The 21,912-nt window shown below is 39.8% G+C and overlaps 1 protein-coding gene across 2 annotated transcripts in view; it reads right to left on the bottom strand.

The window, feature by feature from the left end:
• The window catches only part of VPS41 (VPS41 subunit of HOPS complex), a 182,901-nt gene that overhangs the window by 152,414 nt on the left and 8,575 nt on the right, over positions 1 to 21,912 (bottom strand). For both annotated transcript variants that reach the window (XM_082399755.1, XM_082399756.1), the window contains exon 2: positions 18,541 to 18,579. In XM_082399755.1, the coding sequence (XP_082255881.1) occupies positions 18,541 to 18,579 (39 nt within the window). The remainder of the gene's footprint in view (positions 1 to 18,540; positions 18,580 to 21,912) is intronic.

Genomic DNA, 21,912 nt, shown 5'->3' with positions numbered 1-21,912 from the left:
TGCTCTCCTTCCTGTTTAACACTTTGACTAGAAAAGTGAGAAAAGGTTGAGCCTCCAATAATTGAAGACCTCTACTTAAGATTCACAAGATATGCAGTCTTCATAAACCCTGATCTCTCCTTTGCTCTGTAGTATCAGAATTTCATGTTCAATTCAAGGAGGAAAAAAATAAGGTGAAAGTTTCCATGCCCTAAGCCACATACCATAAACAGCATCAACTTCCATCATTTATTTTATATTGGGAAAGCGCTAAGAATATAGAGAGGAGGGGGGAAAAATGAGAAAAGCAAATAAGCTTTTCATTTCCTTCCAGCCATATGGAATAACCTGACCAATCTTCAAGATATGCCATTCAGGTGGACAATTTCCGCCACTAAAGCCAACAAAACCCTCTTTTCCTTTCTTCCCAATATCCCTTGGTGATCACAAGATCCTCAGAAGCAGGGTTTATGCCTTTTCACTGTTCTGAACTTCACCTAACAAAACTGTGGGTACCTAATAAAGACCAGTGAAAACACAAGTACATCGTTAACGGCAGACCGAGTTTAGTAAGAAGCTTTTCTGAGACATGCTCATTTAGATTCCACACAGGAAAATCCAAATCATAGAATAGCAGCCAAAAGGAACCTCAGAGATCATCTAAATTATGTGTTATATTACAGACATGGGGAGGGGAGGGGATAGGGAGGTGGAGATACCAAACAAGGGGAAAGAGCAGCAAACAGTAGTAGTAGCAATAGAGGTCCCGCAAACTCAATGTTCATGACAAATTTACATCTATTTTTAATTTCTATGTTTATTGTTATATGAAAAAGTAAAGTGCCACAGTTCTTGAGATTATTTTGTTTGTGAGGAGATTAAATACCTCTCGAGCATCTTTCAATTGCTCATTCCCTATTCCAGGTGCAAAGAAGCACATGGCTAGCTAGTCCCACCAAAGCCTCTGACAGCTTCTCAATAATTTCCATGAAGAAACAGATACAGATAAAACCCCCACATAGCAATAAAAATTAAGATAAACCATTACCAAAGTCAAGGAGAAACTGATACGTATGTTGAACATGAACTCATGACACATCTTGATTTGGTTCATGAAAAAGTAACCCACCTGAACAAAATGTAGAAAGATGCTTTTGGCTCTCCCACCAACGCTCCATGCCCATGACTCAGAGCCTGCCCCACTCAACAGAGCGGACACCCACCCCACCCATTAGGGATTGTTTTTCTCCAGAAGGAGGTGACTATCTACAGCTTCTGCCCACTGTTTCTCTACACTTTCAACCCTAGCCACCATCTGCCTACATCGCCCTCCTACGGGCAGAGACTGTAAGTCCCTAACACCTGGATAGTACATTACTGACAGTCCGGGAGTTCCAGCTGTAAGCACTGCAGGACAGAGAAAACACTGGCATAAGGAAGGTGGGTACTGCAGGGAACCAGAGAACACTAATAAAGGTAAAAGGAAAATGTATTAATAAACCAGAATACGGAATAATTAATAAGTCCAAGGGTTAGCACTTTTTAAAGACAAACAGAATAAGATAACCACCGTACACACTGACAAAATAAAAATCATCAAAGTACTACCTATCTCCTGCAGAAAGGTATCTAGCCTAGACTGTTTTAGCAGCAAGTTCTATTAAAAACCCTCAAAGAATAGGAAATCCCTAAGTTATTTAAACTGTCCCATGACAGTGAAATAAACACTTCCTAACTCATTTTGAAAAGGTAGCATAACTGTAATATCAAACTCCCGAAGAATACATCAAAGGAAAAAAAGAAAAAAACAGAGTTCAGTTACCTGATGCAAGAATGTAAATGTAAAAATTCAAAATAGAATAACATAGAGCAAACTCTGCATATATTAATAGAAAGCTTGGTGATCAAATTGATCAAATATTGCAGAAATGCAAAGACTGGCTATTAAGAAATCTGATTCCATCATTTGATAGGTCAAAGTAAATACCCCATAGGCCCACACTGACAGATACAGAAACAGCATTTATAAAAGTAAACACTCATTTCTGATTAAAAAAAAAAACTTTCAGTAAATAAAAAGAGATCTAATATCACTTTACTTTTCAAAACTGATTTAGACATTTTAGCCAAGGTGAAAGACAAGAAGATGAAAAACAATAAATGTAGCATTGTTGGTATGGTATTTGAAGATGTATGGAAAAAACAAAACACAGCTTATAATGATGAATTTTGTGTCAACTTGAATGGGCCATGGAGTGCCCAGATATTGAGCAAATCATTATCCTGGGTGTTTCTGTGATGTGTTTTTGGATGGGAATAACATCTAAATTGGTAGACTGAGTAAAGTAGATTGCCTTCCCCAATGTGGATGGGCCTCGCCAAATCAGTTGAAGGCCTAAATATACCCTCCCACCGAGTGAAAGAGTTCTTCCTGCCTAACTGCCTTGCAAGTGGGTGACTTCTTTCCTGTCTTAGGATTTGAACTGAAACAACGGCTCCTTCTGAGTCTCCAGCTTGCCGACTCACCCTGAAGGTCTTGGGACTTGCCAGCTCCATAATCACATGAGCCAGTACCTTATAATAAACCTTTCTCTCTCTCCTAGATCCTACTGGTCTCTCTCAGATCCTCGTTCAGATTCTACCGGATCTCTCTCAGATCCTCTCTCTCTCAAATCTCTCCCTCTCTTCCCCCATCCCCCCTCCCTCTCTCTCAGCTCCTGTTGGTCCTAAACAGAGCCCATTGGTTCTGTTTCTCTACTGAACCCTGACTAATACACAGCTCTTGCCAAGCCAGAGAGAGCTGGCCTGGGCTGCTGGCCCCCTTCCCCCAAATCAACCCTGAAAATTGTATAAAAATGATAGGAAGGAGGGATTCCAGAATAATATCCCTGAGTGAGAAACCATGGAAGCAAGTGAAATCATCTAGAAGGGGGAGCTGTTTAGACCTGATGCTTACCTCTCCCCCACAATGCCTAACTTGGAGGTTTTGCTGCTCCATTCACTACAGAACTCAGCAGGAACAGCCGAGCCCTTGCAGGGGTGAGGAGTGACCTGCATTCACTCCTCTGTCTTCTAGCCTTCCACCACCAAGTGGAGATTACCTCCTCCCAGGGCTGCTTCCCTGTAGATTTACCTCAAGGGCACTTTACAAAGGCTCAGAAGACTCTCAGAAACTCCCACACTGAAACATATTTTTCGAGGACATATCCAAATAGAAAGCAAATAGCTAGGAGATGCTGTAAGAGAAATGAGAAATAAGAATGATCAAAAAATCTTGGTAAAGGGCTTCCCTGGTGGCTCAGTGGTTAAGAATCCGCCTGCCAATGCAGGGGACATGGGCTCGAGCCCTGGTCCGGGAAGATCCCACATGTCGCGAAGCAACTAAGCCCGCGCGCCACAACTACTGAGCCCACGTGCCACGACTACTGAAGCCTGCGCGCCTAGAGCCCGTGCTCCGCAACAAGAGAAGCCACCGCAATGAGAAGCCCGCGCACCGCAATGAAGAGTAGCCCCCGCTTGCCGCAACTAGAGAACACCCGCGCACAGCAATGAAGACCCAACGCAGCCAAATAATAAAATAAATTTTTTTTAAAAATTAAAAAAAAAATCTTGGTAAAGTTCACTAATGTCATTTGTTAACAAAGGACAGGGGAAGAAAGGAGAGAAAGTTACTCAAAAACCTACTGGAATTCAAAATCACGTGGGCAGTCACAAAATAAGCTAAAATAAAGTTTTCTTATGCCAGTTCTACCACACACAGTCCTCATACACCGGACAAGTTACTTAAAACCTCAGTTACTTCATCTTTTGTGAAAGGAGGATGATAATATGTATCTTATAGGATTGTTGTGAGAATTACATGTAATAAATGTATGTAAAGCACAAAGCACAGCATCAGCTAAGTATCCAGTGAATGTCAATTACTAAAAATATTACCATTATTTGTATTATAGCCCCCAAGTTTAAACTGTATAATTCGTATCCTCCCTTTGGAGTTTACTTCCAGACATAAAATTGAGCAAACTAATTGTTTCTGATCAATTCCCTCTTTGTTTTACACTACTTACAAAAAATGAAGATATATTACTTTTGAGTTTGTCACGTCATTTCAAAAATGTTTTCAAACATATCTAAATGTGAATCTTGTTATTAAGAAAGTTAAAGGAAATGCTACAGTCCCGTTCTTATGAAGTCAATAGTCTCTCCTGGATGCTTGACCAAAAGTAGCCCATCACAGGCCAAGTATCTCAAAAATGCCCAACCACTGATGGAAATGATGAAAACAGACTAAAATCTTAAGCTTTATCGGAGGTTTCCCCACTCCCATCTCTTTGACACTATTTTGAGAGATTTATTTAATCCACTGAGGTCTTTGGAGAAGAGAGTCATATTCTAAAGTAAAGAATTATGATTACACGGATGCCTGCGAATCACCATATTTAAAAATGGTGGGATTTCCCTGGTGGCGCAGTGGTTAAGAACCTGCCTGCCAATACAGGGGACACGGGTTCGATCCCTGGTACTGGAAGATCCCACATGCCACGAAGCAACTAAGCCCGTGCGCCACAACTACTGAAGCCCGCATGCCTAGAGCCCGTGCTCCGCAACAAGAGAACCCTCCGCAATGAGAAGCCTGCACACTGCAATGAAGAGAACCTCCTCGCTCGCCGCAACTAGAGAAAGCCCGCGCTCAGCAACGAAGACCCAACGCAGCCAAAAAAAAAAAAAAAAAAAAAAGGTTGTACTCAAACTGAAATAGCTCACGGATGAAAAGAAATCTAACTGTTATTTAGATTTGTTATAGCATTTCTGGAGTCTGCAGAGAAAAAACTGCCTTAAAGCCTTGACAGGGTAGTATCGGGCCCTAATTGTTAAGTAGAATTACCATTTAAACAACATTCTTGAGCAATTATCAGAAAAGACACACATAAGTTTTTATAAATATAGCTCCCAGTATTAGCAATTTTGTTACAACTATTTTCTGTATGTTCTCCTTTGCTGGATGTATTTTACTCCCAAAACCCTAAGAATAAACACTAATGAAAAGTGCTAAGGGACCAAGATTATACAATCACATTATTTACTGTATTAGTTTGCTATCGCTGCTGTAACAAATTACTATAAACTCACTGGCTTGAAACAACACAAATTTGTTATTTTACAATCCAATACAGATCTCACTGGGCTAAAATCAAGATGGTAGCAGGCTGCCTTCTTCTGGAGGCTCTAGGGGAGAATCTGGTTCCTTGTCCTTTCCAGCTTCTAGAGGCCACGTGCATTCCTTGGCTGTGAGTCCCCTCCTCCCTCCGCCACCTTCAAAGCCAGCAAGAGCAGGTTGAGTCCTTCTCACATCACATTACTCTGACCTTCTCAACCTCCGTCTTCCACCTGTAAAGACTACACTGTGACTTGTGACTACACTGGTCCCACCTGGATAATCCAAGATAACCTCCCTATCTTAAAGTCAGCTACCTTAATTCCATCTGCAACCTTAATTTCCTTTTCCATGTCACATAACATATTCACAGCTTCCAGGGATCAGGATGAAGACATCCATGGGGGACCATTATTCTACCTATCTGCCTATTATTGAGATTAATATATCAATCAGAAAGGATACAAATGATGGTGGGCTATGGAGCTGGATTCCCCAAGCTGAACGCCAAACTAAAAGAGTTCTCATTGCTTGCCCCTAAATTAAATCATGATCCTTTTGAGGACACGGGGTGGGATAAAACTGTTCTCAGCTTGAGTCAGGAGGTCAGGGGTGGTCACTGGTGCATGTTTTTGACAAAGGGACCTCTCAAAGGTCCCTTTGGTTTCACCATCTTCAAAATAAACATACAATGCCAGCTTCCTATAATTGTGTGAAGAGTAATTCATTTGTTCACTCACAAGTAGCTCTGCTAGTGAGAACCTGGTGATAGGGTCCCTGACTTCTTGAAAGTACCTGGCATAGAACTGGACAAAAATAACGAAACAGCAGTAGCAGCAGCATGTTTACTGAATACGTTTTAATGACAAAGTGCTAAATACCTATCATCTCCTTTAACAGTCACTAAACAACTGCATCCCTTATGAGCATTCTAGATATCAACATCTCGTAATACACAGTACAAGAATTTCTGCGAGCATCCGAGACATTTTGCCAACCCAATCTCCCCTGAGCCCATTCCAGTCAGGTCCCACCACCAACTCCACCACTATGAGCCACCACGACTGCTCTTGTAAGGAGCACACCAATGGCCTCATTACAGATCCAAGGGTGAAGCCCTAGACCTCATCTTATTCCTCCTCCCAGCAGTATTTGGTATAACTGACCACGCTCTTCCTCCTGAGATGCATTCCTCCCTTGGCCTCTGAGTCACTGCTTTCTAGTGGTTCTCTTCCTACTTCACTGGTTACTCCTTCTCACTCCCCTCTGAAGATTTCTCTTCATCTACCAGACCTCTAAAACATTAGAGTACGCCTGGGTCCAGACATCAAGCTTCTTATGTATCTGTCCTCACGCCCTAAATGATCTCATCCAGTTTCATGGCTTTAAACACCATCCAAATGCTGATTCACAAATTCTTATCTTCAGTCCAGACCTGCACTGGTCTTTTTTATCCAACTACCAACTTGACATTTCCACTTGGATGGCTAATTGACATCTCCAACTTAAGATACCCCAAATGGAACTTCTGATTTACCCACCCCGCCCAACTACCACCATCACCAGCAACTCACCCTGAGCGCCAAAACCAGCGCTAGCTAGAGTCTTCCCCTATCTCAATTAACATACTCCATCATTCTAGTTGCTCATCCTTGATTCCTCTCTTTCACTTACACGTCTACCTCCTAGTCAAGAAATCCATTGGCTCTACTGCAAAAACTGCCCCAAATCTTCATCACCTCTAGCCAGAGTTTTGCCAAAGCCTCCTAACTGGTCTCACTGCTCCCTACCTGCCACCACCTCCCTGACTTTTTTCAAATGTCATCCAAAGTGATCTTACCAAACAATGATCCTCCAATGGCTTCCCATCTTACACACGGTAAAAACCGAAGTCCATAAGCTGACTTACAGGCTCTAGTTCTTGACCACTCATTACTTCTCAGACATGATTTCCTATTACTCCGCTCCAGCCGTGCTCGTATCCTCAAAGACCTCTAGCAGGACCCCAACTGAAGGTACTGTATTTGCTCTTCCTTTCACCTATGAGATCTTTCCCCTGGATATTTACTTATATGTCATCTTATTAGAGAACCCTCCCCTACTGTCCAGGATAAAAGAGCATCCCTCAGCCCACTCCACAGTCCTCTTACCCAATGTTATTTTACTTTTATCCGTAACATGTATTACCGCCTGATATATATGTTTTTGTTTACTGTCTGCTTCCTTTATCAAATGCTCGTGTATCCTCGCACCCAAAACATAATAGTATCCAATAAATATTTGTTGTATAAATAAAATAATCAGTCCACCTTGGGCTGTCTAAAATAATTCTCCTCCTATGTAAATTATAAATTTCTCCTAGTGAAATTGTAAATTCTGTTCAAATATATGTCATACCAGAAAAAGTCACGTTCATCTTCTCAATCTCGAACCAGCAGCAGAAATACAGATTCATAAATCCTGCATCTGGAAAGTTTCTACTAAGTTTCCAAATATATCACTTTTATAATATATGCTTCACAGAGAATGTTTATCCTTGCCTGAATGATGCAATAATCAGCAGAACCTGTTAATATTAATAGTTCATTAAATGAAAAAGCAAAATTTTAATCCAAGGGCTATTTGGAAGGATATAATATTATAACTCCATGCTTCCTTTCTCTCACCAATCAATTTCATAACAAGGTACATTACCATTTTAGTTACCAGTTGCTATAAATTTGTTTATTAAAATTAATAGATATAAAGAACCAATTTAAGTTTCAATAAATGATTCACAATGTTCTACCTACCAGGTAAAATAAATAAATTATTTTTCTGTGATGCATTTTCTGATTTAAAAAACCTATCTCCTGATTTCTCACAATGACTGGTTTTCATTTTAACAAAACTGAAAAAGAATTCTCCTTGTGGCAGATGCACCGAGAAGGTACATTTTAAAATTAATTCCTCGTTAAACATAAACTGGGTATAGGTTTGTTTTAAATAGGTTCAGCTATTTGTCAGTCTTCTTGGTTTAGTAAAATTAATATATCTAACATATTCAAGACCTCCTAATTGTGATATTTGCAAGAACTAAGCCAGATCTGAATGGACATCACTTAGGAGGCATGTTTATAAATAATGGTAACAAAAATTATAAAGACAGAAGTGACAGTAACTAACCCTCTGTTATTACATGCCACGGCCCAGGCACAGGTCATGTAATTCACATGCAATTCAAAGGATCACACCATAGGCAGAATAAGCCTTCGTTTATCTATTCAGTTGCATTCATGAATAACTAAAGGTCACTGGAACCCTTACCTGGTAGAAAGCAGACTTCACTACATACCAGTTTCCATTCGGTGCTCTTCTCTTTCCTTGCCAACCCTCTTTAGCCTGATGGTTTTCCCCTTGTTATTCTCCTCTTTGCTGTGCAAGTTTAATCTTGAAAGGTTAGGCTAACAATTTGATGCTTCTACTGCAAAGTTCTTTGTACAACCCACTAAACTCCTCTAAACTCCACTAAACAAAGGTGGCATATACTTCTAAATAAACAGTACACTGAGAACCTATTCAAAGCAGCATTTAAAAAAAATACATATCTCTATGAAGCAGAACTGCTTCAGTTTCCAGCTCTATGAAAGTTTTCCACAGCACATTGTACATGGTCCACAAATAGGACAGGCCTTATGGAAGACGATGACATTTCTATATTGCTTTTGCCTCAATTTCCTCTCCCTGTGCCACTGATTCTACTCAGAAATAAATCTCTGCTATGTCAAACCACTACAATTTTGGAACTGTTTGTTACTGCAGCATCCTGCCTAATATAGTACTTAAAAGGACTGTGGTCCATATTAAATGAAATAATCCATGTAAAGCAATGAGCACAACACATGGAAATAAGTGAACCTGATAAAATGGAAGTTACTGATAATTCTTCATGATCTAAATATTGTCTTCCATTAAAATGTATATCATAAGAACAAAATGAATCAGATGTTGGAATTATCTGGCAAGGATTTTAAAGCAGCCATCATAAAAGTGCTTCAACAAGCAATTATAAATTCTCCTGAAACAAATGGAACAATAGAATATTTCAGCAAAGAAATGAGTCATTTAAAAAATGGAAACTTTAGAATTGGAAAATACAATACCCAAAAGAAATAACTCACTGGTTGGGCTCAACAGTAGAGATGACAAGGACAGAACCAATGAACTTAGGGATCTATCAGTGGAATTTACCCAATCTGAACAACAAAGAGAAAATAGACTGAAGAAAATGAACCATCTCAGGGACCTGTGGAACAATAACAAAAGGGTTAATATTCACATTATCAAAGTCCTAGAAGGAGAAGATAGAGGAACTGAGACTATTCGAAGAAATGATGGCTGAAAATTGTCCAAATTTGGTGAAGGACATAAACCTACAGATTCAATTAGCTAAACGAATTCCAAAGAAGAGAAATCAAAGAAAACCACTCCAAGAGACATCCTAATTAAAATTCTAAAAACTAAAGTAAAAAAAAATCTTGCAAGCAGCCAGGGAAACATGACACATTACTTACGGGAGAGTACCAATTCAAATGACAACAGATTTCTCATTTGAAATGACAGAGGCCAGAAGGAAGTGGCACATAATTTCTCAAGTTCTAAAAGAAAAGAACTGTCAACCACGAATGCTATATCTGGTAAAAATATCCCTTAAGAATGAAAGGGAAATAAAGACATTCTCAGATGAAGAAAAACTAAGAGGATTTGTGGTTTGCAAATCTATCCCTAAAGAATAGGCTAAAGGAAGTTTTCTAAACAGGAAGGAACAGAAGATAGAAGAAAACTGAAGAAGGCTTAGAACTTTAAAAAGAACATAAAAATGGGTGATAATGGGGTAAACATAGCTGATTGTCCCTCTTTTCATGAGTTTCTTAAATCATATTTGATAGTTGAATTAAAAAGTTTAATACCAACTGATGTGGTGCTCAATGAACAAAGTAAATATTTAAGACAACTGTATTTAAAAAATGGGAAGGGTAAAGGGACATAAAAGTAAGGTTTCTAAATGTGACTAGAAGTAGTAAAATGTCCTGGATACCAGTAGACTGTGACCAGTTTTGTATGCATATTTTAACACCTAGAGCAACTGTTAAGAAAACCATACAAAGTAATGTACTCAAAACCACTATAAATAAATCAATATAGAATCTCAGAAAAATGTTCAAGCAACTCACAGAAAGGGAAGAAAAGAGAAAGAAGAGAAATGAAATACAAAGAAAACAAACAGAATAAAAACAGCAGACTGAAACCCTGATATGTCAATAATTCCCTTACATGTGAATGGTCTAACCACGCCAATGAAAAGAGTGGCAGAGTAGGAAAGAGTCAATCTCAAAAGGTAAACACACGGTACAGTTCCATCCATATAATACATTTGAAATGACAAATGTATAGAGATGGTGAACAGAATAGTGGTTGCCAGGTGGTGGAGGAGGGGGAGGGAGTGGCTGTGACTTAAAAGGGAACTTATTTTTCATCTTGTGATGAAACTGTTCTGTATCTTGACAGCACTGGTGGTCACAGGAATCTTCACATGTGATAAAAGTGTACAGAATCAAACACACACACAAATGAATGCATATAAAACTGATGGAATCTGAATAAGGTCTGGTCTGTAGATTGCATCAATATCCATCACATATCATATCATGTCCTGGTTGTGATGTACTAGAGTTACCCAAGATGTTACCCTTTGGGAACTAGGTGACGGGTATAAAGAAACCCTCTGTATTATTTCTTACAATGGCATGTGAATCTACGATTATCTCAAAATTTTAAACTTTTAAAAAACTCAAGAAAAAAATGCTTATTAGAGTAAAAACAATTTTGGTTTTATATAAAACCTTGGATAAAATAAAGAGGGCAAGAAATAAACCAAACTTTTTCCTTAACTCCCTGTTTGAGTTTGAGGTAGGGAAGGAAGGACATGCAGTTTTATTTTGGGTTCCACAGCTTTGCAACCCAAAAGTTCTGTAATATATACAGACATTAACAAATTTTGTTAAAAAGTAATAATTGTATTGTTTTGCTAAGTATACAAGTAATGCATATGTTATGAAAAATTTAGAAAAATGAAGGCAGATTATGATAAATAAGAGTCACATGACCCAGTGATAATATGGCCTTGTAGTCTTTCTTTCTATGATCATATGTGGACTTTGGAGGGTGAAGAGAAACTGGATTATACTCTAAATCAGGAATCAGAAAACTACAGCCCCCAGCCAAATCCAGCCAGATGACTGTTTTTGTACAACCCACAAACGAAGAAGGGTTTTTACATGTTTATATGGTTACATACCTTCATAATATCCTCAGTATTGCCTCTTTGATTGCAAAGCTTTAAGTACTTACTATCTAAACATTTACAAAAAGAGCTTGCCAATCACCCCTACCTCTAAATTGCATTTTTGTAAAAAGCTTTTTTAAATTAAAAAGATAATGCAATTCCTTATTTCTAGATATTTAGCCTGTTCCCAAATTTTTATAATAAAAACAAAGTTGTAATGCACATTCTTGTGGCTAAATTTCTGCACACAGAGATGAATGTACTTTTCAAAGGAGATATAACTTATAACTAACATTATTTTATAAATAAGTATGTTATACGTATGTTTATAATTATTTATAAATATGTTTTAATTATTTTGTAAATAAATAACAATTTACTTTATGACAAAACAGGAATTTTATTAGATTATTAATGTCATATATACATTAGCTAGACAATCCTCTCTTCTCCAGAACAGAAAGCCAGTTCAAAGATTCTAAAATTGGGGGCTTCCCTGGTGGCGCAGTGGTTGAGAATATGCCTGCCAATGCAGGGGACACGGGTTCGAGCCCTGGTCTGGGAAGATCCCACATGCCACGGAGCAACTAGGCCCGTGAGCCACAATTACTGAGCCTGCGCGTCTGGAGCCTGTGCTCCACAACAAGAGAGGCCGCGATAACGAGAGGCCCACGCACCGTGATGAAGAGTGGCCCCCACTTGCCACAACTAGAGAAAGCCCTCGCACAGAAACGAAGACCCAACACAGCCATAAATTAATTAATTAATTAATTAATTAAACTTAAGAAAAAAGATTCTAAAATTGATGTCTTATCCTACTAGTTGAATAAGCCAAACTCTGTAACATCACCCAAAATATCATTTTATACATAGGCAGAAGTTCTAAGGAAGGTTTTTTTCTTTAAGGCCTGTCTAATTCTATAAAAGTGCATAGAGGAAGAGTCTGGCATAAAATTACAGAGGTCAAGGTGAAGTTGAAGGTAGCGTAACTGAGGTGACAAGACCAGAACTTGCAGTCAGACTGCTGGGTTCTAATCGATTTACAAGCCAGGTGACCCTGGGCAAGTTAACTAAACACTCTTAAGTCTGTTTCTTCACCTGTAAAACAGAAGCGGTAATCATGGCCAAGTCATAGGGCCGATTAATACACGGAAGCACTGCTTCCTACATTGAATGTGCTTGTTTTTTTAATGAGCCTCATTATCCAAACAGATGCCCAATACTGTGCTCATTCCACAATACCATCTTTGCTCCAAAGAGAGCTCAGAACCTTCCTCTATAAGCAGTAACTTGTAGGATTTTAAAAATAAAATCCCAGATATTAGCTTGCTCACTTGCATGTGTGTGTGTAAAAGTTTATTGCTTGTTTCTGCCAGAACAAAGCCATTAATAAAAGGAGTCACCAATGAATTAAAAAGTACCACCTTTGAGGAAAAAAAATTGAACACAGAGGTGTCAAATTTTAGGCTTAGAATGTCTTTTGCCTTTAACTGCCTAATCATGGGGTTTACTCTGTTTCCCACCATACAGCAGCACTAGATATTTTGGAAATCTTGGACCACACCCCCCCACCCCATCTAGCTCATCTCTCACATACCAGCCTACACTTCCTGTTCACTGAACTTGAGAAGCATTTCCTCTCTGCCTTCTGCTTGGCCCAGGCCCCTCTACCCCATCTCTAATGGGGGCTTCCACTGGAAACTTCCTGCCATGGGTCTCTCCGGCCAGTTCATCTGTCACCAGCCCCTATCCCCACGCCTGACAATCAAGGCTTTGGCTGCCTCCCCTCTGCCGCCCGCCCCCGTGTCCACAGGGTCAAGTCCAAACTGCCAGGTTCGACACATTAGGAGCTTCACATCCGCATCCTAGTTTCCTCGTCTAACCTCGTCTCCCCAACTTCCTCCTGCATGCCGGCCACACAGAGCTCATCACAGCTGGCTGAACATGCATGCGCTTTCATGACTTGGCCTCGGCACCTACATTCCCTCCTTCCCAGAGACCTGCCCAGCCTCTCTGCCCAGACTCATCCTCCGTAATAGCTCCTGAAGACTCCTAATGAAGCCATTCCTGACTAAACATCCGCTCCTCTGTATTCCCAGAGCGCTCTGCTACCGCCTACGTGATAGCAGCCGTCAGCCCTGGAAACTGAAAACATCTCAGAGCTTCAAAAGGGGAATGAAATCCTTTCAAAGACAACATACTTCTTTGTTAAGCTTTACAAGACACCGTCTAAGAAATAGTCTGGCTCATCATTTCAAGGTGGAATAAACAGTAGACTGTATATTAAAAACAAAAAATCCCAGACATGAGGGCCAGTTTAGTTATCTTCCAAATTTGCCATAATTAAGTATTAACGTGAATACAAGACCCCTAACTGTTCAGCTTATTAAATAACATTACTTACTATCTTGGTTGTAATCTGGTTTTGAATTTCTACTTTAAGTGTAAAGAACAAGTTACCATTCTTAAAGTTTGACATCCTGACATAAACACCACTTTCGATTATTTTAATTATACTCCACACCTCAAATTCATTTCCTTTGGCTGCAGTTTTCAAGATTAGTGAAAAACATATGGACAATTTTGAGCATTCTGTGCTCTTTTCTCAAACACAGTAAAATAAGAACTTTGAAGAAAACACAGGAGGAAGCTTCATAATATTGGATTTGACAATGATTTCTTGGATATGACACTAAGAGCACAGGAAACAAAAGTGAAAATAGATTAACTGGACTACATCAAAATTGAAAACTTCTGTATATCAAAAGATACACTCAACAGAGTGAAAAAGTAACCTATGGAATGGGAGAAAATATTTGTAATTCATATAACTGAAAAGGGATACACATAGATTAATATATGTTCTTTATATATTCTTTTTTCCTTTATATATAATACATAGATAAAGATAAAGGTAAATCACTTATAACTCTACAGACCTTTACCTATCTATCTAGCTAGCTATCCATCTATCCATCCTATCCACAGGTTGTTGAGTTGCATCTGTATCTATCTGATAAGGGGTTAATATCCAGGTATCTATCTGATATCCATATCTACACCTGATAAAGGGTTAATATCCAGAATATATAAAGAACTCCTCAACTCAACAGAAAAACAAACAACTCGATTAGAAAATGGGCAAAGGACTTGAATAGATGTATTCAAATGGCCAATGAGCATATGAAAAGACACTTAACATCACTAATTATTAGGAAAATGCAAATCAAACCACAGTAAGATATCACCTCACACCGTCAGGATAGCTACTATCAAAAAACAAAAACAAAAAGGAAAATAAGTGTTGGTGGAGAAAAGTTCCAGAAACAGGTTGCCCAACAATGTGAATATCCTTAATGACACTGAACTGTACACTTCAAAATGGTTAAGATGGTACATTTTATGTTATGTATATTTTACATAACTAACACAACTAAAAGTTTTTAAATTAATAATTAACTAAAAGTTTAAAACAGAACTTCAGAATAACCTAACACTATGGTTTTCCTGTAACGTGAAAGCCCAATTTATATGAAATGCAGCATTTCATAAAGTGATAGAAAAATAAATTGTTATATTACATGGTTGAAAACACTTAAGTATTGTTGTTCACAAAAATGGAAATCACCTCAGCACTTGAATAAACAAGAGGTATATGTACATAAAGGAAATGCCTGCCCTGAGAAAGCTTAATTAACAGTTACAAAACCTAATGGGAAGAAGAGAGAGAGGAAGAAAAGGAAGAATAAAGATTCTTTGGCCACCAAGTGGTGTCTCAATACCAATACCAATCCCAATCCTAGAAGTGGAATGTGGCTCAAACTGAGTGAGAAATCCAAGAAAAACTTCTCCAGAGACTGGAGTGCAAGCCAACTCACTATACCTACAAAGCCTAAACTCGGCTCTACCGCCAGCCTGACTATTCTGGTCGTCCGTAAACTCCCTAGAATCAGTCATCTCTGGGAGGGTGACCACTTCAGAGCCAGTGGGGAGTCTCTCCAAGCCCTCAGGTTAAAGCACCAGCCTGTAAAATCAGCCACTGGCACCACAGCTAAAATACAAGCTGAGGATCACTAATATTCACGGAGTGCTTCCCATGTGCTAAATGCCAAATAAGATGCTTTGCAAACATCAATCTTCTCTAATCCTCAAAGCAACCATACAAGGTTAGCAGTAACTCCCATTTTTCATAGGAGGAAACTGAAGAATACAAGGGTTGAGTGCTATGCCCAAGGTCACGCAGCAACTATGAAGCACAGCTGAGATACGAACCTGAGGTACCATCCTGAGAAGGCACCAGGGCTGGAAGGCAAAATGACCGAAAGAGCCCAGAGTCTGGGGACTAGAATCTGAACCCATTTCTCCCACGAAACAGCTACAACCTTAGATGGTCAGGTTCCTTTTTGGGTCTCAGTTTCCTTTTCTTTCCATTTCTTTCTTGAGTGTGGTCAACTCTTATTCCTTCACTTCCTAGTTTTTTGATTCATTTCTGTTCTGAGATTTTAAATTTCTGGTTTAAGATAGTTTTTCACATCTGCAAAGGCTTGTTTAAAGATATTCAACTCAGGATGGAGTGTTATGTCGCTGTTCTCTTGGAAATTTTTTGATTCTTACTTTTTTTCCTATAGTAGTTTTATACAGATGCTACCTGCCGTTTCAGATCATTTTTAAATGTCTTAGATTTTCCTGGACAGCACCAACAGGCGCTCCCACGGAGAGGTGAGGTGTTTGGGTGTTTTACTAGGTTTCTTAGTTACACTGGTAAATGAAGGACGTTTTCTTTAATAAGTGGCATCTTTTTCTTGGTGGTGGGGTGAGAAGAATAGGTAAATCTCCTGACTCTATGATATTGTTTGTTTCTGGGCACCCTGAATTTCCCTGCTTTTTCCTTTTCCCTTCACCACCAGGCCTCCAGGGGATGCCTTCCCCTTCTCTCGAGAAGCAGTCCCACCCCAATGCTGTACTGCCGGTGTTTCATGCATTTTCAAACCCCTTTCTTTAAATTTTCTGCTTTTCCAGGAAGCGGCCTGAGGTGACCTCTAAAAATGGTTCGCTATGTACTTGACCCAGAAAACCCCACAAAATCATGCAAGAGGTTCAAATCTTCGTGTTCACTTTAAGAACACTCATGAAACTGCCCAGACCATTAAGGGTATGCATATCCAAAAGCCACCAAGTATCTGAAGGATGTTACTTTACAGAAGCAATGTGTGCCATTCTGTCCTTACAATGGTGGAGTTGGTAGGTGTGCCCAGGCCAAACAGTGGGGCTGGACGCAGGGTCAGTGGCCCAAAAAGAGTGCTGTATTCTTACTGCACATGCTCAAAACTGCAGAGAGTAAGGCTGAACTTAACGGCTTAGATGTAGATTCTCTGGTCATTGGGCACAGCCAGGTGAACAAATCCCCCACAACGTGGCACAGGACTTCCAGAGCTCAAGGTCAGATCAACCCATACATGAGCTCTCCCTGCCACATTGAGATGATCCGTACTGAAAAAGAACAGACTGTTCCTAAACCAGAAGAGGAGTTTGCACAGAAGAAAAAGGTATCCCAGAAAAAAACTGAACAAAAACCTACGGCCTGGGAATAAATGCTGCAAAAAAATAAATGCAAATGAAAGTAAAAAAAAAAAATTTCCAGCACAGTCAGTGCTCAGATCCACCCGTCTCAGACCTGTTCTCACAACCTCCCCACTCAGGATGGGGCATGATTTATGATTTCCCTCCGTTTCCTGCCACCGCTGGGGCTCAGCTACTCTCCCCTCATTCCCATCCATCTGACCCTCAGCTCCAGTCAATCCAGAGCTGGCTCTGCTGGTTTCAGATATTTATTTCCCCACTTATTTGGAATTTTAGAGTACTCCCTGTTTCCTAACTATGCTGGAGACGGGGGTTATGCGTGCTTTTGTTTGCTTTCCTTCTGGATCCATTTAGTGTCTGAAGGATGTGGGGAAAGATTGAGATGTAGGTGGCTGGCAACATTTTCCTGATGTCTGAAATGAAATTCCTGGACGGGGCTCTGACCCTGCAGGATTCTGAACCGGTGATTCTGAGAACATGGGCTTCTCAGTTAAGTAGAACTTTCCAAAAATAAAAATGGTGCTGCTCTGAAACGCTTTCAATGCTTCATTAAAAATTAACAACTATTATATCCTATCTATAAGCAAATTCAGTAACACCCTACCAGGGGCTTTGAAGAGAGTATCAGAGATCCTTAGTAGTGAAAATGTTAGGAACCACAACTCTACAGCCAAACTACAAATGCATGATGGCATGATATGTAAGATATTCTTTAGAAGAATATGTATAACTCCCCCTTTCCCCCACAAAAGCAAAAAAGATAATAACTATCTGTAACATCAATCCAAATGTAATAGATTATATTAAATATCACATTGGTGTGGATTTCCAAAAGGTTATCATAAATACTTTTATATTCCTCTGAGCCAAACAAAATACTAAAAGGAAAAAAGTAATTATTGTTATTAGTCCATCTATAAAACTAATAAACTAATTAGTGTTACGCTTAAACTTATTTTTTATGCATAGCCTTGAGAAATTTTTTTAAAGCCCTCCTTTATATGTTACTTTTTTCTCCTTAAATTCAATCGTTAATACAACTTAGCTCCCTAACAGCTTTTAAGGTAGTTACTTCCCTTTTTATTTTATGAAATAAATGACCATTTCAATGATTCAGAAACTATACCAATGAGCACACCATATTCATTAAAAGAAAAAAGAAAGAGTAAGTATTGCAGACCCAACAGTGGCTATTTTTTAAAATAGGTTTTTAAGTGTCGAGATTGGTTTGTAAACTTTGCATCAATTTCGCCACTGCCAACATGCTTCAGGTTAAAATACTGTTCAAAATGAGGAAAAAACTTTGTGTTCCTTTTCCTATTTTTCAAGTAAATCCATTTAATATTTTTAAAGATGACCGGCATGTCCTTCCCCAAGGTTTAATCACCTACGGCCCTAATTTACCACGCCAAGTTCCGCGGAATGTTGCATTTAGCAAGGCATGACCAGCTCAAGATGCTGGCTTAGCTAGAAATTCCAGGTTCCTGAATCCCCACCTTACCTCAGACTCATCTGTAGATTCTTCAAGAGACCCGGTTTCCTACAAAGCATAGAGGGGGGAGAACGGTCAGAATACATGACAAAAGGAGAAAAAATATTTTCAAGGAACAAGAGTCATCATGTCCCCACCACCAATACCCATCTGCCCTTTTTTGGAGGTAATTTGCAACTCCAGTTTAAAGAACTCCACATAGTCCGACTCTCGCAGGCCTCCTACAACACCTTCTCCATACCCTGCAGGGTACCCTGAGATGGTTGCTCTGGGGCCACATGGATCCACCGCTCCCAGTGACCTCCCTTGACTGGTCAGCAGGTTAACAAATGACCCCAGGAATTCCTCATGGGAGGACCCAGAAGGCTTTTCCTTCGCTAAAGATGGAAATCAGTCTGGCAAAGCAGCCTTACTGATCTCAGAACAGGCAACTGCCATCTCAAATTATCTATAAGCCAATTTTTATATGGAAAAGCTCTTGTGCTATTAATTATTATGCTATGAATCTGGCTGAGTCAAAATAATTGTCTTGCTTAACAGCTTTTACAACAGAATTCCCCTAGCGTGTACCTATCAGACGCTGTGCAAACAAGCTGTGTAATTTACATCCGCTCTTTAAACCATTAACTGGAAGACAAATTCTGCCATTTAACACAGTTTCCCTCTTGCTAGACAATGAATCTTGCTGCTCTGGAGAACACAAAGCAAAAGGGGGGGGGGGGGGAAATGGACTTGATTCCGCTAATCTCTCACCTGTCCACTCAAAGGGAATCTGCTGATGCCACGCACCCTCAAAGAGGTCAGCAAAATGAAGATTTACTTAACGTGCTTATAGATATCAACAGCAATAAAAGGTTACAACTAATATGCTGACACTGAACGTAAGCATTTCGCAACCATCCACAAGATTAAAGAAAAAAAAAAAAGAACCAAAAAAATGGGGCAAGGACATTTTAGATACATCAAGACCAAAAAAATAAACATTTTAAAGAAAGTTGGATGCATATATTACTCAGTGCAAACTGGACTGCGGGATAAACACAAATCGGGCATTTGAAAATACTTTAATTTCATTCACTGAAAATCAGTAAGAACCTGGCAGGTGGCAGGCTACCTCCAGAAGAGCCTAGTGGACAATACAGGCCCTGCTGTCAAAGTTCACCTGTGAAATAGGGATGAATGTTCGTTGCAATTAAGAATTTGATTGCAGTTCTATCATTAACCATGATGAATATCAGAATCTCCTCTATATCCCAATGCAGCTTGTTTTGGTTTCATGGTCATCTAAATATTAGAAACTCCTTATTAATTTGGAGCTACAATCTCTCCACAGTAATTTTTGTTCTTCGCCCGAATACGACATGTAAAAAATCCAGTTCTTCTTCTACTACTTGCCAGTTCTCCAGATACTTAATGAAACGTATCATGCCGACCCTTCTAAATTGTTTCTCCCATCCGCTAACCATCCCCGGTTCCTGGTTTTACGGCATCTGCCATCCTGATCCTTCTATTTTGGACACGGACACGCTCCACTTAATATTAATAGTCGCTATTCTGACGTCTTTACTCAACATCTATAATATATTGCTCCTGATGCTAAATGTTTTACATGTAGCATCTTGAAATTTCCTAATGCCCTCGGAGGTAAAATGCAGAGGCTTAGAGGTTGAACTTAAGTGACTTCTAACATCCCTGACAGTGCCTGCACATTATTAGCATTAGCTAAACAAGTCTTTGACAACTGTGCCACTAAGCCACAGCGAGATTATTTCCCACCTCTAGAACTCTCAAAGAACACTTGACTACTCTCTTCCAAAAATTACATTAAACCGAAGGAAAAAGTTTTTCCTAATTTGAGATCCATTCAAATATGCACATGGCGTATGAGGGCAAACGTCCCACTTACATGCGTCATTAAAACAAAACCGGGCCCCCAACCAGCAATTTCAATCCAAACACTCAAAATCAAATTACACTTCTGTTCCCACCGGAAAGCATGCAGTGGCGGAATCGGACACCTCAAGGCATGCAAATGTCAGAAATCTTGAGTCCTCCGGGAAAACCAGGCTCTCAGAGGAGCCTCCTGTGGCTGCTGGCTATCAATAGGGAACCTTTACTCCAGGACCCTCTCAGACTCACCCTCAGCGCCAGTCTGAATGAACCTCCCAGACCTAGCCGTGGCCTCGAAAAAATGGCCCTTCTTTCCACAGGGCTACCAAAGCCATGCATGAGTGCCTTCAGGAACTGGCCTGGTCTGTTACTTCTTAGCTTCGTTTATTCATCAAGCCCCCCTCCTTAATGCTCCAGAGACAGAGGCAACAGGAAGACGTGAAGTGAATGTCCCCAGCGAGGGATCCCAGAAGCAAGGCTGAACCTCGAGAAACAGTCAATGATTTTCAAACATTTTTTTAACTTCACATTCTCTCTTTCAAAGACTCTACCTTCAAATCAGGAAAGTGTAAGTTACAAAATTGTGCTAGTTTCAAAAACAGAACTACCATACCACCCAGCAGTCCCACTACTGGGCATATACCCTGAGAAAACCATAATTCAAAAAGAGTCATGTACCACAATGTTCACTGCAGCTCTACTTACAATAGCCAGGACATGGAAGCAACCTAAGTGTCCATCGACAGATGAATGGATAAAGAAGATGTGGCACATATATACGATGGAATATTACTCAGCCATAAAAAGAAAAGAAATTGAGTTATTTGTAGTGAGGTGGATGGACCTAGAGTCTGTCATACAGAGTGAAGTAAGTCAGAAAGAGAAAAACAAATACTGTATGCTAACACATATATATGGAATCTAAAAAAAATGGTTCTGAAACACCTAGGGGCAGGACAGGAATAAAGATGCAGACGTAGAGAATGGACTTGAGGACACGGGGAGGGGGAAGGGTAAGCTGGGACGAAGTGAGAGAGTGGCATGGACATATATTCACTACCAAATGTAAAATAGATAGCTAGTGGGAAGCAGCCACATAGCACAGGGAGATCAGCTCAGTGTTTTGTGACCACCTAGAGGGGTGGGATAGGGAGGGAGGGAGGGAGACGCAAGAGGGAGGAGACATGGGGATATATGTATACGTATAGCTGATTCACTTTGTTATACAGCAGAAACTAACACAACAATGTAAAGCAATTATACTCCAATAAAGATGTTAAAAAAAATTTGCTAGTTTCTAAGATAAACAGGCCAGACACAAAGAGACAAGTATTGCAGGATTCCACTTAATATGAAACAGAAAGATGAACAGAGGTTAGCTAGTGCGGGGGGCTGGGGGAATGAGAGTTACTGTTTAATGGGTACAGTTCCAGTTTGTGATGATGAAAAGTTCCAGAGATGGATGGTGGTGATGGTTGCACAAACACGAAT

This window comes from Balaenoptera borealis (assembly GCF_965194805.1).
Source record: "Balaenoptera borealis genome assembly, chromosome: 7".
In the NCBI taxonomy this organism is placed as follows: domain Eukaryota; kingdom Metazoa; phylum Chordata; class Mammalia; order Artiodactyla; family Balaenopteridae; genus Balaenoptera; species Balaenoptera borealis.
This window is presented reverse-complemented; position numbering and strand designations above follow the sequence as displayed.